The sequence below is a fragment of the Heloderma suspectum genome, chromosome 2, assembly GCF_057233095.1.
Source record: "Heloderma suspectum isolate Gila_16-S chromosome 2, 16-S_ref, whole genome shotgun sequence".
Classification (NCBI taxonomy): Eukaryota; Metazoa; Chordata; class Lepidosauria; order Squamata; family Helodermatidae; genus Heloderma; species Heloderma suspectum.
In genome coordinates this window covers 20,686,578-20,699,744 of record NC_139459.1, presented here as the reverse complement: position 1 = coordinate 20,699,744, position 13,167 = coordinate 20,686,578, and the positions used below count along the sequence as shown (strand labels likewise).

The 13,167-nt window shown below is 45.4% G+C and overlaps 1 protein-coding gene across 5 annotated transcripts in view; it reads right to left on the bottom strand.

Moving 5' to 3' along the window:
* Window positions 1-13,167, bottom strand: part of RAB27B (RAB27B, member RAS oncogene family) — a 167,187-nt gene that overhangs the window by 6,782 nt on the left and 147,238 nt on the right. For all 5 annotated transcript variants that reach the window (XM_084832935.1, XM_084832933.1, XM_084832936.1 and 2 more), the window contains 3 exons: window positions 3,606-3,777; window positions 2,867-2,952; window positions 749-852 (listed from right to left, as the gene is read on the bottom strand). In XM_084832935.1, the coding sequence (XP_084689061.1) occupies window positions 749-852; window positions 2,867-2,952; window positions 3,606-3,758 (343 nt within the window). In that variant the 5' untranslated portion in view covers window positions 3,759-3,777. The remainder of the gene's footprint in view (window positions 1-748; window positions 853-2,866; window positions 2,953-3,605; window positions 3,778-13,167) is intronic.

Below are 13,167 nucleotides of genomic sequence, written 5' to 3'. Positions count from 1 at the left end.
TGTATATGTCAGTCAGTCAGTCAGTTAGTTGAGGCATCAAGTTAAAAAACGTAATCTCTAAAGGCCAAGTAGCGTGGACTTCCTTCTTTCTATTACAACAGCAACAAAATAATAATTCACATGTATGTAGTACATCTCAAGTGTTCAGAACACTTCATATACCTTATCTCAGTAATCTTTATAATAGCCTTGTAAAGTAGGCCAACATTATTATCCCCATTTTGCAGATACAGGTGTGGTGGCAGTTGAGTCTTAAAGCAGGGGTGGGGCAGAAAGTAGATCTCCAGATGTTTTGGACTTCAGCTCCCAGACGCCCCTACCAGCATGGCCAATGGTCAGGAATGCTGGGAGTTGAAGTCCAAAACAGCTGGAGATTTACTTTCTGCCCACCCCTGGTTTGGAGAATAGGAGCTCAAACCAAAGGCTTCTGGGAAACCTACAAGCAGGACATGGAGGGTCCCTTGTGAATTTGGGGCCAAGGCAAGATTTGAACCAGGGAGCTGGTTCACACCTCCTAGCACACCTCCTGGCTCACACCTCCTAACACACAGGTTCAGCGTGGGCCCAACATTTCTTTTGAAGGGACTCAGGAATGTGTCCTGGGCCATATTTTTTTTTTAATTATCACAAGTATGAACAGAGATTCTATCTTATAGGGGGAGTACTACTGCATGAAGGATGACAGATGCTATATAGTCTAATCTTAAAGCACTCAAGGCCAAGAGAGGCAGCTGCTTCCTCCACTTACTCATCCAGTTCCTGACATTTAAGAAGCTCTGTTGACTGGTGAGATCAAACATTAACAAGAAGCCCATGGCATCTCTGAAAAATGCTGTTGTGAGACTTCTGAATCTGCCAAGAGAAAGAGTGAAAGGATCAACATACAGAGTCAGCTCAAAAAAATCAGTAGGTAAAAGTTTCCCTGCTGCATTGTTTAATGATGCCGAAATCAAGAGATACATGACAAGGGAAAGCTTTAACATGCTCTTTTTTGTAGGGACAGGCAATATATGCTCAGATTCACTGTTATCCAAATGTTCCAGTAAAAGCAAAAGAGCCAATAAGCCCTCCTGTAGCCCACAATGCATCCCAAGTGATAACTTATTTGCTCACATACATCTGTTAAGGCATAGAGAAGGGTGTAAAAGTTAAAATTCTGCACCCCATATAAATCATACAAATTAAGAGGAATTTTGCACATTTGCATGTTTTACAGAATTGATTCTAGTTTTGCTATCAAAGGATGGGCAAACATCTATTCAGGGTACTGAACCACGGCCTCTGGAAATCTTATTCAGGTACCCCTCCCTTCACGCACAATCCTAGCCATAACTATTAGAAAGGGGGGGGTGTGTGTGTGTGTGTGAGAGTGGAGCGGGGGGGGTGTTTAAGTGAAAGCTGAAAATTATACTATTCTCCACTTCTACAGAATTCACACGCACACACACACACGAAGAAAGGGGCAGCCCTGGTAATATCTAGTTGCTCACCATCATCATTACTAGGGCTGTCACCCGATTAATTGATTAACTGAGAAAGATTTCCATGATGCTCTAATCAATTTATTGGATTCAATCTACATACGACTAAAATAATGGTTCAAAAGGCGAAAAAAGGATTCTTTGCTTTTAAGATGATGCATATACACATCACAGTAAGCACCACCTTGGAAGAGGCATTCCCTTCTGCGTGAAAGAGAAGGAATGCCTCTTAGATACTGCCTGTCACCCATGGCTGTTGGGAGGATAAAAATAACTTTTAAAATAATATTAAATCATTGCCCGATTGATTGGAGGCAACTTTTAAATATATGAAACCTTGATCTTAAAAATCTATAAATATAAACCTACAAACTGAAATAACTGTTGCATCCCTCTCTCTTTCTCTCCTTGCTTCCTCAGGGAAAGGGGCTGGCTTTTGTTGCTTATGTGACTCTGTAAAGGACTATGTAAAATACTCATGGCCCTATATAATTAACAATCATAAATCAAAATGTTAATTTATTAGACACACTCACAGAGCTGCTTCCTCAATGACAATGTGCACAGCAGCTCCCAGCCCGTGTAATCACAACAAAACACATTTTACAGGTGACCGAGTACATATTTTCTCTTCTACAGAGCGTATCTCAGGTTTCCCCCCAAAAAACCAACCCATCAAGTGTAAAGCAGCCCTTGCCTTGTCAGTGACATATGAAATCCTGCCCTTTAGATGGAGTACACGCGATGATGCCTTACTGCTAAACAATCACCACACAGTCACCAGATCACAGCTGTTCAGGTGTGCTGGAAAAACAAACCACTGCAATGCAGCAGTTGCTGTGACACAAAATATGTGTTGGCTTCATATGTGCTATGACCCCAAGCACAGATACTCGGTGCAACTCCCATTGGGATCAATGGCACAGCATGCCTAACTGAAGGCAGGAATGAGGATGGGTCATAGCTGAGTTTTTAATACAAAGGCATGGAAACAATCCAGAGAAGAGGACTGTGGAAGTCATGCAACGTTGTTCATCATGATAAGGCCATGAGGATGAAGAGGTGAGAAATTTCCCATGGGGATGTGGATCTCCATGGTGAAAATAAGATATATACCAGCTCAAGCAGATTAGTGGAGTATTCAAATTGTTTCTTTTCCAGTCCCCCTAAAAATATCTCAAATCTCTTATCTAAAATTATTCATCAATTCAGATTAAGAACTAGAGTACAGTTCCCCTGCTTTCAATAATACAACAAAAGCATTTAAAAAATCACTCTCTTGCTAACTTGTCTAACCTGAAATGGCTTAGCAGTATCTAATGGAGTGTCTTTCATTTGCTCTTCCAATTATATCTGCATCACAGATTTTAAGTTCTGTGCATTACCTTTCTTGCCCAGCTGTGTCCCAGAGCTGCAGATGGACCTTAAAGGCTTTCCCAGGAGATCCATTTGACCCCCGACTGTTGTACACCTGAAACACACCAATGGAAGCCCAGCTGTTTATTTAGCCTTTTGCTCACTGACTTGATGCATCTTCATAAAGACTGATAACACACAACTGATTGGCAGAACTGAGGATACAGGTTGAGCACTGGTCAGGGAAGAAGTCAACACGTGCTGAAGTGGTCATGTGATTGTTTTGTCACAAGATCATAATGGGCACAAGGGAAGATGCCTGTGACAATTGCAATTATTGTGCCATCCTAGTGAGAGAGGGAGCCTGTGTAATACACTGCAGTAGATGCAGTATTGCACTTGGGCTGGGGAGACTTTAAGTCAAACATCACTTGGCCATGAAGCTTACTCTCGTTCAGTTTACCTCACAGGGCTGTTGTGCTAAAAGCTTGAGGAAATCCCATGAAGCCTGGAAGAGGAGGTGGGATGTAGAAAGATGCTGTAAAATACACGAAAATTGTGACTGAATGAAGGACAAGTTGCACTAAATTTAGATGAGAACTACAAAGGATGACCAGGGTGCCTGCAGGAAAATCATGATGAAATATATGTTGCAACATTAACGGTGTATCGGCAGCTTGCAAATATTTGGAATTACTTCTTATTTGAATGTGACCCCAGAAGGAAGAGAAGTCTTCTTTTTTGTAACCATATATAGAAAAAACTCACCACACGCTTTTCCCGGAAGTCGATTCCTACTGTTGTGATGAACTTTGGATTGAACTTGTTGTCTGTGTATCTGTACAGAAAAGTTGTCTTCCCAACCCCAGAATCGCCAAGGGCCAGGAGTTTGATCAGATAGTCGTAGTCCCCATCAGTCATAGTGCTGACCTTGATGAACCTGCAGAGCAGTGAGAGAAAAAGACAGGTATGAAGACAGCAAGAAAATCCAGTGATACAAAATCCACTGTGCGCATTCTTAACGACTGGAAGTGCAAATCGAAGTGCAAATCGAGCTGCCTCTTACCTATAGCCAGCCACTCTTTCCCCACAGCTTCTTCCATTCTTGGAGTGAATAAACCATGGCTAACAGATATATATATATTTCAAGTGGACTATTACGACTGCCCCCCCCCGCCCCCGTTGGGCATTTTTTTTATTACAGCCTCTAGCAGAAGGGTAGGCAACCTTTTAGGGCCGTGGGCACATTTGGTAATTTGAGAAACTGTCCACTACCACAAAATGGCTGCATGGGAGGCATGGCAAAGGACAAGTAACCTTCCCAAAAGACTTGAGTACAAAGCAGAGGTGGCACCTGAGCCCCAACACACTAAACTCCTTTAAACCCACAGTTTTCAACACCAACAGAAACCTGTTTCACAACAATCCCAGCTGCTGATAAGAAAATGTGTTAATGTTGTTGTTTTTAAGTGGGAGGGGTAGGGCACTTGGTGGGCACCAAGAAAGGTGTCTGGAGGTGCACTGGTGCCCATAAACACCATGGTGCCTATCCCTGCCTTAGAATCTATTTTCATCCACAGTTTCTAGTGTGTTTTATTCTGCTGTTTATTGCTGCTGTGGATTTCTTGCAGTTTTTAGTACTGCATTTTAGCGTGTTTTTGTTATACTTTGTTCTCTGTGTTGCCTTGATATAGAAAGGCAGGAAATAGATAACAAAATAAATAACATGAATATAATATGACTGTTCCAACATCGATCCCAGTTTAGGTCTTCCTTTTAACCAGGATTTAAATGTCTAATGCTGGTTTCAAAGTTGGTTAAAGATGAACCCAGACTGTGCTTAACTGAAGCTCAACATCTGGACCAATGTGTCTCTTGATGTGGTTAAAGGCAGGAAGGGAGAATTTCTTCCAACAGAAGGAGTTCTACTGAATCCCACAGCTGGCTCCAAGTTCCCTAATAAAAGTTAAGAACCAGCATTATGTCTGAACCAGCCTTATGTAGTTCAGTTGCCAAGCACCTCTCCTTTGAATTTACTTCTGCATGAACAAGTCTGAATCAGAACTCACAATTTTGTAGGGATGTACAAAAGTCACTTACCTTTTCGACGGGGTGATTCGTGGTGGTGGGGAGGCGCTCTGCACCTCCCCCCGAAATCCTAACCCAGCCGGCTCCGCTCTGTGGAGATTCCACGGAGCCGCCGGCCGGGGCCGCCCGCAGCTGGACATCCGGCCGCTGGGCAGCCTGCAGGCAAAAAAACCCAAAACAGCGTACGCAAACGGTGGCGGCCATGGCGGCCGCCATTTGCGTTCCCTTTTTTTCGCCGTTTTAGCCTACAAAAATATTTACATAAGTTATTATGGTGGGGAAAAAAAGGAACGCAAATAGCACCCACTACTGTATTTGCGTTCCACTTTTTTTCGCCGTAATCGCTTACGTAAATATTTACGTAGGCTAAAACAGCGAAAAAAAGGGAACGCAAATGGCAGCCGCTGTAGCTGCTGCCATTTGCGTATGCTGTTGTGTTTTTTTTTAGCTTGCCGTGATAGGCTACGTAAATACATATGAAGCCTATCACAGCCTCCGCAGGGACGCAAATGGCGTCCCTGAGTTAGCCGTGATAGGCTACGTAAATAATTACGTAGCCTATCACAGCTATGATGAGGAAGTGAATGGCGGCCGCAGCGCGGCCGCCATTTGCAAGTCAGCGCAGACGGCAGCAGGTAAGTGCTCCGTTCCGCGCGCCTTTCGTGGGGTGGGCGGGGGCCTCGTTCTGCCACGGATTTCAGGGGGCCGAATGCACTGGCATTCGGCCTCACCGAGATCCGTGGCGGAATTCTCTGACATCCCTACAGTTTTGGTGATGTTTGACCCTTCTTGCCAAATTTCAGTGACACTGCTATTCCCATCCCATCCCTTGCCCCTCATCCTCCAAAACTTATTTTTAAAAGAGTGTGTGTGTGGGGGGGGGGGGATAGGAAGACATCAGCATTATTTCTCGAATGTGCCTGCCAATCCAGATGTGAATTTTTAAAATATCCCAGCGGCATGAGAGCACAGGGCAAGTTGTCCTTTGGAAAAAAGTTGCATAAAAAGACATTTCACTTCTAGATCAACAGATTTTTTCCACTTCCTGTGAAAAGATGGCCACCCACTTTGGTTTACTGATCACAGCTTGCATCTGGATCAGATTCCCTTTGTCATTTCCTGTCTCAGCATTTACCCTCTAAAATATATTTATCTGCACACACGCTGTTGGGCTGGTAATAAAGGAACCTACCAAATGCAGGAAACCCAGGCAGGTTTTAAGAAAAAGAGTCACACTGCCTAACCTTCACTGATCAAAAGGAAAGATTATCCAAAGAACTTCCTGTTTTGAGATCAATACTCCTTTGTTCTGTGCAAAGCAAAGATTGGAGTCAATGCATCAGGTAGAAATCCTTTAACAATTCCCTTGCTGGTGCTTTACGCAAGAGAACAAACCAGTTGCTCAACCCCACACCCAGTTCAACCCCAGTTCCAAATTTAAAAATAAAAATAAAAGATAGACAAACCCAGATCTCTGTAATACTGTGCTGTTATTGTTCTATCCTTCCCCTTTCCGATGTATTAAACAAAGATGTGTAGAGAGGGAAATTTTCCTCTTTCTTCCTTAATAATAGAACTTGGGAGGGGTCACCCAACAAAACTCACTGGACCAATAGAAGGAAGTGTTTGTTACCTAACATACGGAATTTACTGTCATGAGGTGGTGATGTCAAGTGGAGGATAAGGTGTAGCATTCACCCACACTGCCTAAATGGAATCTCCATGTTCAGAAGCAGTATATCGCTGAATATCAGGTGCTGGAAACTAACAACATGTAGGGCAGTTGCCCTGTTTGTGGGTTTCCCAGAGGCATCTGGATCACTCCAGAAAAATAACGCTGGACCATATCAACCCTTATTCAGATTCTGCAGGGCTTCTCTGACATTTGTATATAAGAATATGTGCAAACCAAGGTCTCCAAGGATACACAAGTAAGCTCCAGTTGTGTGATCCGTCCATATCTTTGTCTTTTCTTTGCAGTAGAAATGGTAACGTGAAGCAAAATATTTCAGTATGGAGTGCTCTTGTTCAGTCTCCCAGCCAGCCATGACTTCTTTCGGGAGACTCCATTCTATTCCATCCCACCCACCTCCAGACACTGAGCATTACAGGACCACTGAGCATGCTCAGTCATCACTGAACTGTTTTTTGACCGGGGGGGGGGGGGGGGGCTTAGGTTTCCCTCACTAAAAATTATTTCTACTTCTGCAAACCTCCCAATTATCTGAATATTTCATAGCATCTTGTCAGTATATCCTTTTGTAAATTACAACTCCATTTATTTGAGCAACTGGTTTATCCAAATCTTTTCCAGGTCCCTGCCGCTGAACTGAAGTTGCACTTTCCTCCAGAACATACACATATACTCAGAAAGAAATTTAGAGTTCCAGCACAGAATAGATGACAAAGCTTCAGAAATAATACAGTCAGGGCCAGAAATATTGGAACAAGGGTAACTGTTTGGGCAGTTGGCCTCTGCACACCACCACACTGAAGTTGAAAGGAAACACACCCAGATGGGAATGAAGCCAGGACTTTCAGCTGTAATTCACGGGATTTGACAAAAGTGGGGCACTAACCATTCAGGAAGGACAGCCAGTGGCATACACACACACCCATCATTGGTGGCTCATAAGTAATGGAACAAATGGCTGACAAGCAGCTGCATGGCCAGGTGTGGCCTGTTTGCTGGGTACCCCATGACCAATCAAGCAGAGAAAAGGCCTGGAGGTGGTTCTGAGTGTTACATTTGCATTTGGTAGCTGTTCACTGGAACTCCCAACATGAGGCCCAAAGAGGTGTCCATGTGAGTGAAGGAGGCCATCATTAGGCTGAGGAAACAACATAAACCCATCAGAGAGATAGCAAAAACAGTGGGAGTGGCCAACACAAGAGTTTGGGACATCCTGAAAAAGAAGGACTTAACTGGCAAGCTCAGCAACAGCAAAAGACCTGGAAGACCATGGAAGACCTCTAAAATGGATGACTGCAGAATTCTGCTCATGGTGAAGAGGAACCCTTTCACAACATCTAGCCAGGTGAAGAACGCTCTTGTGGAGGTAGTCATGTCATTGTCAACATCTGCAGTCAAGAGACTGCTTTATGAATGTAAATACAGAGGCTTCACAACAAGGTGCAAATCACTGGTAATGCTCAAGAACATAAAGGCTAGATTAGCCGTTGCCAGCAAACACCCAAAAAAGCCTGCCCAGTTCTGGAATAAGATTCTTTGGACTGATGAAACCAAGATTACCTTGTACCAGAATGATGGGAAGAGAAAAGTATGGAGAAGGAAAGGAGGAACAGCTCATGATCCAAAGCATACCACATCATCTGTCAAACATGGTGGAGGCAGTGTTATGGCATGGGCATGTATGGCTGCCAATGGAAACGGGTCCTGGTGTTTATGGATGACCTGACTGCTGATCAAAGCAGCAGGATGAATTCTGAAGTGTATAGGGCTATACTTTCTGCTCAGTTTCAGCCGAATGCTGCCAAACTGATAGGACGCTGCCTCATATTGCACATGGATAATGACCCAAAACATACAGCAAAAGCTACCCAAGAGTTTCTCGAGGCAAAGAAGTGGGATGTTCTTCAATGGCCAAGTCAGTCACCTGATCGCAACCCATCACAGCATGCATTTCACTTACTGAAGACAAGACTGAAGGCAGAAAGACCCACACACAAGCAGCAGCCGAGGGCAGCTGCAGTAAAGGCCTGGCAAAGCATCTCGAGGGAGGAAACTCAGCATTTGGTCATGTCCATGGGTTCCAGACTTCAGGCAGTCATTGACTGCAAAGGATTTTCATCCAGGTATTAAAGGCGATCCTTAAGTTTGAAATGATGTTGGTTTGTTCCATTACTTATGAGCCACCAATGATGGGTGTGTGTGTATGCCACTGGCTGTACTTCCCAAATGGTTAGTGCCCCACTTTTGCCAAACCCCGTGAATTACAGCTGAAAGTCCTGACTTCGCTCCCATCTGGGTGCGTTTCCTTTCAACTTCAATGTGGTGGTGTACAGAGGCCAACTGCCAAAACAGTTATCCTAGTTCCAATATTTCTGGCCCTGACTGTATATATTTCTTACCGTTTTTAATAACCAGAAGCTTGGACATTTTCTCCCTTGACCAAAAAGAGTATACGGCAATTGAATTTGAGTATCCCCTGATCTAGACGCCTCTTGGACATGCACTGAGGAAATACTGCCTCCTGAAATTTGAGGTTTATCCCCATTTTAAACCTAATGTAAGACTAACTTCATCTCTAACTCTGCAGGAAGAATTTTCCTAAATTTAGCTTGTACCTCAAAGAAAGAGGTTCAATTATTGGAGGTTTCATCACCTCATCTCTTCAGATTCCATGCCCAGTTAGTTTTAATCAATTGACTTCCTCCACTAAGCCTGAAAGTAATTACACAGCTCATAAGGCCCCCACTGAAGCCCGCACCCCACCCCATTCACCGCCTCATTTGCCATGTTAGAGTCCTGGTGTTCTTTTTGGAATTATAATCCAATTCAAGAGATGTTCAGAAGAACTTCATTACTTTTGTATCTGACAGCTCATTCCTCTTCCTGTTCCCTCTCCTCAACACACACAAAATCAACAGACTGAATTTAGCACATAGATTATATAACAGCCCTCGCACATGGCGAGGCAAGATATATTCCTTTTTCCAAACACACTTCATATAAACAGCAGGGGGAGCAAGGTACAAAAAGTGAACTTCTCCGGAGGGAATGTTCTCTCTTTCTCTTTCTGGGCAGGGTTGCCCAACAGTGTTTTCATTATGCTATAATCAGCAGAACCATAAGGGTGTGCCACTGAAGGCACACCCTTAGGTTTTCATCCACCAAAACAAGCATGTGAGGAGACACAAATTAAACTGCATTGTTCAAAAGGACTAACACCCTTCATACATTTCCCCCTTTCCTCCATGAAAAAACTGTAGCTTCCAGACATGCAATTACTGCACAACATGATCATGCAACATTGCTATGAGTGCAAATGATGCTGCACTTGTGTTTTGCTACATAGTGATACTCTCAGTGAAGGAAAAAGGTGTGTACAATGACTCTACATGGGCTGTTGGGTTGGCTAGTGGAACTGCATTCTGTATGGATTCTAATTTTTTACTGGGTTTCTTTCAGGACAGGGGCATATTAAAAGCATGCTCAAGGCAGAACTACTTGTAGTATTTTTCAACAGATTTATAGATTTTCACCGTCACCACCCACCACCAAGAAAAAAGGTGGTTCTCAGGGCAGCATACATACAAAATTAAAATCTAAAATACAATTTTAAAAAAATTAATTGGGAGGAATAACTGTTCAACCAGCTAAAAAATAATAGTGATTTAAAATGCCTGGACAAATAAAAAGTTTTTAACTTGGTATCAAAGGAAATAGGGTTGGCACCAAGTGTACTTCTCTCTGGAGCACATTTCAAAGTTGGGGCGCTACTGCCAAGAAGGTCCTCTCTTCTGGAAGTGCATAATGTATAGGGATGGCAGAGAATTTCTCCCCGAAACTTCGGGGGGCCGAGCGCCAACGTGTTCAGCCCCCCGAACAAGTTTCGGGGAGAAATCCTCTGAATCCCCCCCCCGCCCCCCGCACCCCCCACGGGATGGGACTTACCTTCACCGAATGTCCCTCCCGGTGGCGGGTCCGGCCGGTGGTTCGGCGGGTGTTCGAGCGGGGCGGGAGCGGCAGCCGGTCTTTCGACCGGCCGCCGCCATTGCAATCAAAGGAAAAAAAAAACGCCCCCTGATAGGCTACGTGACGATTGACGTAGCCTATCACGGCTGACTTTGCAGATCTAGCCGTGATAGGCTATGTGAATCGTCACGTAGCCTATCAGGGGGCGTTCATTTTTTTTAAAAAAAACTTTCGCGTTCGCGGCCGGGCGAGGCAGGAAGCCTCCTCCCCGGCCTGAATTTCGGCTGGGGCGAGGCGGGAAGCCTCCCCCCCCGGCCTGAATTTCAGCCGGGGCGAGGCGGGAAGCCTCCCCCCACCGGCCTGAACTTCGCGGGGGGAGCAGCGAAGCGCCTCCCCCCCACCGCGAACGTCCTTCGACGACAGGTAAGGGACTTTCATCCACCCCTAATAATGTACTTCTCCTGAAGATGGAACATGGAGAAGGGCCTCCTCTGACAATCTTCAGCCACAGACTGGTTGGCATGGGAGAAGGCACTCCAACAGAAAGTTGCATCCCAAGCCATTTAGGGCTTTAAATGCAAGCACCAACACCTTGAATTGGGTCCTCCACATATTGCTGTTTCCCGCCTCCCAGCTGAGCAGAGCAGAGCAAGCTGCTCCAGCTGGTCCAGGGACTACAGAAGCAGGCAAGCTCCCAGAGAGCGAGCGAACAGAGCGAGCGAACAGGGGGAGCAAACAGGAGTTGGCCAGGGGAGTTGTAGTGGTTGAAGAGACAAAGGAGACAAAGAAGACAGAGGCTAAGAGGTAAGTGGGCTGCAGGAAGCCCAGGGGGCTGCCCTTTATCCTTTTGATTGGCTGTGAGCTCACCAGGTGCTTCTGAGAGCTCCAACTGAATTGGAGGGGTGCGGCCTGAGTACTCCCAGCAGCTGACTGGGCGGGAAGCTTCAGTCTGTTTCCCGCCTCCCAGGTGAGCAGAGCAGAGCAGAGCAAGCTGCTCCAGCTGGTCCAGGGACTACAGAAGCAGGCAAGATCCCAGAGAGCGAGCGAACAGAGAGAGCGAACAGGGGGAGTAAACAGGAGTTGGCCAGGAGTGTTCGGCAGGGGAGGTCAAGGGGGAGGCCCCTAACATTTTTTTTATTATTTTTTATTTTTTTAACTAACTTTTTTCCATTTATTTGTCTTGTAACACACACTTTCACACCAGTGGGACTCTGCTTTTAACCTCTACTGAGTAGAGGAGCAGGCACAGGCTAGTCTAGAACAATCACAAAGCTAGACACAAAAAGGGAAAAGAGGCTATGGAAGGACAAGACTCTCCAGTGGTGGTGACCTGCAAGGTGTGTGCAATGTTTGTTTTCTTGCCTGAGAACAACATGGCCTACACCTGCAACAAGTGCAAATTGATCACGCTGCTGGAGGAAAAGGTAAGTGGACTGGAGCGGCGACTGTCGACCCTCCGGGGAATAAGAGAACACGAAGAGTTCTTGGACAGAATGGGGGAACTACAGCTGCAAAGGGCAGACCAGAAGCTTGAAGAGCAACAGCAAGATGAGGCAGTGGGAAATGCTGAGGTGAGGAAAAATGGAATAGAGGATACTCCTTGGAAAAGGGTGACAGTTAGGAGAAGAAGAACTAGACGCCACTCTGCACCAGTGGAAGCAGTGGAGCTGTGGAACCGATTCCAGGTACTTGCAGATGAGACTGGAGGACAGCCTGCAGAGGAAGAATCACAGGGGAACCTGCATGAGAGTGAGCAAGAGGCTAAAGGTCAGTCAAACAGAGGCGATGAAACCCAGGCCTACAAGAAGAAGAAGAAGAAGAGTGGTAGTAGTGGGAGACTCCTTGCTGCATGGGATCGAGACCCAAGTATGTCGCGAAGACCCGTGGACTCGCCAGGTATGTTGTCTTCCGGGAGGACAGATTAGAGACGTGACTGAAAGGTTGCCTGCACTCATAAAGCCCACTGACAGGTACCCCTTTCTTCTCATCCATGTGGGAACAAATGATACCGCCAAGTGGAGCTACGAAGAAATCACGTCAGACTTTGAAGCTTTGGGAAGGAAACTCAAGAACTTTGGGGCCCAGATAGTTTTCTCATCCATCCTTCCAGTAGTTAGAAGAGGGATAGAAAGGGAACGAAAAATACTCCGGGTGAATGACTGGCTACGAACGTGGTGCCGACGAGAGAGATTTGGATTCTGGGACCACGGGCTATACTTCCTGGAAGATGGGCTGTTGGCTAGGGATGGGTTGCACCTCACAAAGGATGGGAAGAATGTGTTTGGCCACAGCATGAAGAACTTCATCAGGAGGGCTTTAAACTGAATCCCACGGGGAAGGGAGATGTAATGTTGGGGGTAACAATGGACATAGGCGCATGCACTGCAATGGAGAGAACAGCTCTGATAGCGCCCAATAATAGTCTTCAGACACATGTAGGAAGAAAGCCAGACTATGAAGCACATGGTCTTCGATGTCTATATACTAATGCCCAGAGTATGGGAAACAAACAGAACGAACTTGAACTCTTAATACAAGAGGGAAATTATGACCTGATAGGTATAACTGAGACTTGGTGGGATG